The sequence below is a fragment of the Quercus suber genome, unplaced genomic scaffold (assembly GCF_002906115.3).
Source record: "Quercus suber isolate HL8 unplaced genomic scaffold, Cork oak 2.0 scaffold_69, whole genome shotgun sequence".
NCBI lineage: Eukaryota > Viridiplantae > Streptophyta > Magnoliopsida > Fagales > Fagaceae > Quercus > Quercus suber.
This window is the reverse complement of record NW_027069534.1, coordinates 1,767,644-1,771,149: the sequence shown is the minus strand read 5'-3', so window position 1 is coordinate 1,771,149 and position 3,506 is coordinate 1,767,644. Positions and strand designations below refer to the sequence as shown.

General features: G+C 32.8%; 1 protein-coding gene across 1 annotated transcript; it reads left to right on the top strand.

Annotated features, from left to right (window-relative positions):
- Positions 1 to 533: 533 nt before the first annotated feature.
- Positions 534 to 1,534, top strand: LOC136067370 (UV-B-induced protein At3g17800, chloroplastic-like). The gene has a single exon (XM_065773120.1). The coding sequence runs from the start codon at positions 614 to 616 to the stop codon at positions 1,364 to 1,366; it is 753 nt and encodes a 250-aa protein (XP_065629192.1). The 5' UTR covers positions 534 to 613; the 3' UTR covers positions 1,367 to 1,534.
- Positions 1,535 to 3,506: the final 1,972 nt, after the last annotated feature.

Sequence of the window (3,506 nt, the reverse complement as noted above, 5' to 3'; positions counted from 1 at the left end):
CACATCCATGAGACATTCTAAAAATCAAAATCACGATAAACTGATAGTGTGGTGGATTGAATTTGAAATCTCAACTTCAATCGACTCGAGTACCTCAAGAGGGTTGTGCGGTAAGTAACCAGTGATCTAACGCATCCAAGTGCCAACAAATTATTTGCTATAAGTAAGCATATCATTGGAGTCCCAAATGCACTGATAACATCATCATTTTTGTTTTGGTTAAGTAACACCATCAAGTTGTGCAAAACTAATCTTTCTTTATGAAAGGACAATTTTGGAGTAGTTGAGTGGTTTGCGGTGCGCAATTGTGGTCTCCCAGTTTAGGCAACCTCTCGGTCACCACCAAAACAGGTACATTTGTGCGGTTAAATTTACTTACCAGAAATAGTGCTATAATACACTACTACTACAATTATAGACACACAAATTTAATATGCCCAGCCGCATATGGAATATCAAGAGAAGAATTAAAAAAAAAAAAAATGGGGGTGGGGATCACTCTCTCTCTCTCTCTCTCTCTCTCTCTCTCTCTATTTGACCTGAAATATATCTGAATGCCAGGAGGATTGCACAACTAAAGGAGCATGAGTGCCAAATAGCTGTTCAAGATGTCATGTACCTGTCAATATTTTATAAATTTTCTGAAATCAAAGTCCCTTTGGTTCCAAGGCTTTCTAGATGCATTTATAATGGCAGACTAGAGATATGGCCTTCAAAGGACTGGGAGCTGGAGTCCATTCACAGCTTGGAGGTTTTGGATATGGTTAAGGAACATGTCAGTGCTGTCACTGGCTTGAGAGCAGATTCTAGTGTCACAGAAAATTGGGCAACAACGAAGATCGCACGGCTCATGCTTGGCCAATTATATGTGGCATCCATCTTGTATGGCTACTTTTTGAAGTCCGCCTTGTTGAGACACTGCTTGGAACGAACCGTAGGTTTGGCAAACCAGGATCTTCATCTCAGTCACAGGCCCTCCCTTCACTTCCAAGAGCAATGTTCTTATGGATTGGAAACCCTTCTCTTTGGCGGTATTAGTAACAGACAATCTGTGTCATTTAGTCAAGGGTCAAGTAACTCAGAAATGAAACTTGAACCATTGAAATGTTATGTGATGGGGTTTGATCCTGAGACATTGCAGAGATGTGCAAAACTTAAATCTAAGGAGGCTGTGAACTTGATTGAGAGTCACAGTAGTGCACTTTTTGGGGATGAGAAGACAGGTTTAGTTGAGAATGATGAGGTGATCTTGACTTCATTTTCTAGTCTGAAGAGGTTGGTTTTGGAGGCTGTTGCTTTTGGCTCATTCCTTTGGGACACAGAAGAATACGTTGACAATTTGTATAAACTCAGGGAGAATAATTAGTTGAAAGGGGAGGATTATAAATAGCAAAATTGTGGCTTTTGAGTGCTTTTCTTTGTATATAGAGGTTCTGCCATCTGCTTTGCTCTGGTTTGCAAGTACTGTTAACAATTTTCTGATGTATAGTGTACAATAATGTATAGTTTTGAATGGTAACTACTTTCTCTCTCATTTAGTCATTTAAATTGATAGCTGTTTCTTCCATATAATGTCGTGACTTTTATTGTCTTATTGACTATTACTGTCCGAAAATTACCTTATCTGGCTGCTCCGGACTTTTTAACTGTCTGAAAATTATCTTATGTGCCGGCTTTATGAAGTGGGCTTAGGAGATACTTCTCATTATTGTAAATTGGCATTTTTATTGATGGTAGTCTCTTCAATTGGTGTATTAATAAGTTTGATCATGAATTATGGGGGCATGTCTATTGATGTTAGCCTCATGAAGTATGCTTGGGGAATGGCATTACGCAAGTATTGGTGTTTTCTCAGGAACAAAACTTTCTTCTAAACATGCGAGAAACTAGTTATCAGAATAAGTTATATGACCATTAAAAAAGTCATTGATTAAAAGCATACGTAGATATTCATTTGATTTGTTACACTGTGGATTCTAGAATCTTTCTTTTCAAACTATGGTGGAGGAAAAGTTTGATCTTTTGCAGATGGTAAAGCTTCTGTTTAATGTTTCAGTGCACTAGACCCAAGTTAAACCCTTAGCCAATAAATTTTACCTAAAGTGGTTAAACAACGGATTACCAATAAATTTTACCTAAAGTGGTTGAACGACGGGTTAAATTGAAGTGAGGCAAATTAAAGGTAAAACTCTCTCTCAAAATGATGATAATAATAATAATAATAAGACTAAAGAAAGTGGTATACCATAATTCTAATAGGTACTGTTGCTTTGGTCATATATATGGAAGTATTGGACATTTTCTTTACCAATAGAAGACATAATGAAATAGTTCTGTCAAATCTAACAGCTTATTTTAAACCTTTGAGCATCTCCACAGTTCACTCGGATAAACCCAATGTCGCTCTTACATGAAATGAAGTGTTCAATTAGAATAAGCATAGTGCCAGCAAAATAAAAATTTAAGTAGTTGTCATATTGTTTGGATGCATATATTTGACCTAATTAATGGGACAAGTTTAGTGTCAACAGCTAATAGATGGTCATTTTTCGTCTTTTGGAATATAGTACAATAGATAATGCGTAGAAGTCATAGTCATTCTAAGTGATTTTTTTTTTTAATTATTATTTTCTCTCTCCTGCAAATAGTTAGATACTTCTTGTCCTAAGTGGATCATCCTTGGTTTAAGATTTAGATCAATTTCATATATTTCCTATACTTTGAGATGATTTCAAATTAAATCCTAAATTTAAAATAAAATTATTTTTAAACCATGAAATTTTAGAATATTTTTAATTCACATTCTCAATAAGTCTTTATTAACTATAAGTAATTGACAGTCACATAAGTTGTAACTAAAGCCAATTTAAATAAAAATATATATTTCCGTGAAACTATAATACATCTAATATATTACATGGGGATTGTGAAATTATATAATAATTTGGCATTTAGTTATAGAAATCTAAATTTCACAATAAAATTATAAATTATATAGGTGAACATCGAAATCAAATGATATCATTTGCTATATAATAAAAAGTTGTATCTTTCATGTGATGGTTGCAGCAAGTGGTTTCCCTTTCTACATTACTCTCCTTTTCTTCTCTCCTTATGACATGTGATGCACATTAAAATAATTAACATGATTGTTCAAAGTGAAATTCTATTGGAAATTTAAATAATAATAATAATAATATTTATATTAATAGTAATATTAATAATAATAATAATATTATTATTATTATTATTTAAATTTTATTAACAAGAATTTCAAAAAATTTTAAATAATTTTTATTATTTATTTTATATTATTTTAATACCCTTACACAATTTTTTTTTGTTTTAATGATAATAGTTGGGTGGTACACATTAGGCCTACACCATCTAGCTCAATGTATTACAAGTTGTATGATATAATTTGCCATATGACTTGTTATGCACTGGTTTACTCACTTTAATTGAAACTTTTTTTTTCTCTCAACCAAAAAAAAAAAAAAAAAAAA

Excerpts from the sequence above, each read along its gene's own strand:
- LOC136067370 (XM_065773120.1), top strand. The coding sequence starts at position 614 with ATGTACCTGTCAATATTTTATAAATTTTCTGAAATCAAAGTCCCTTTG.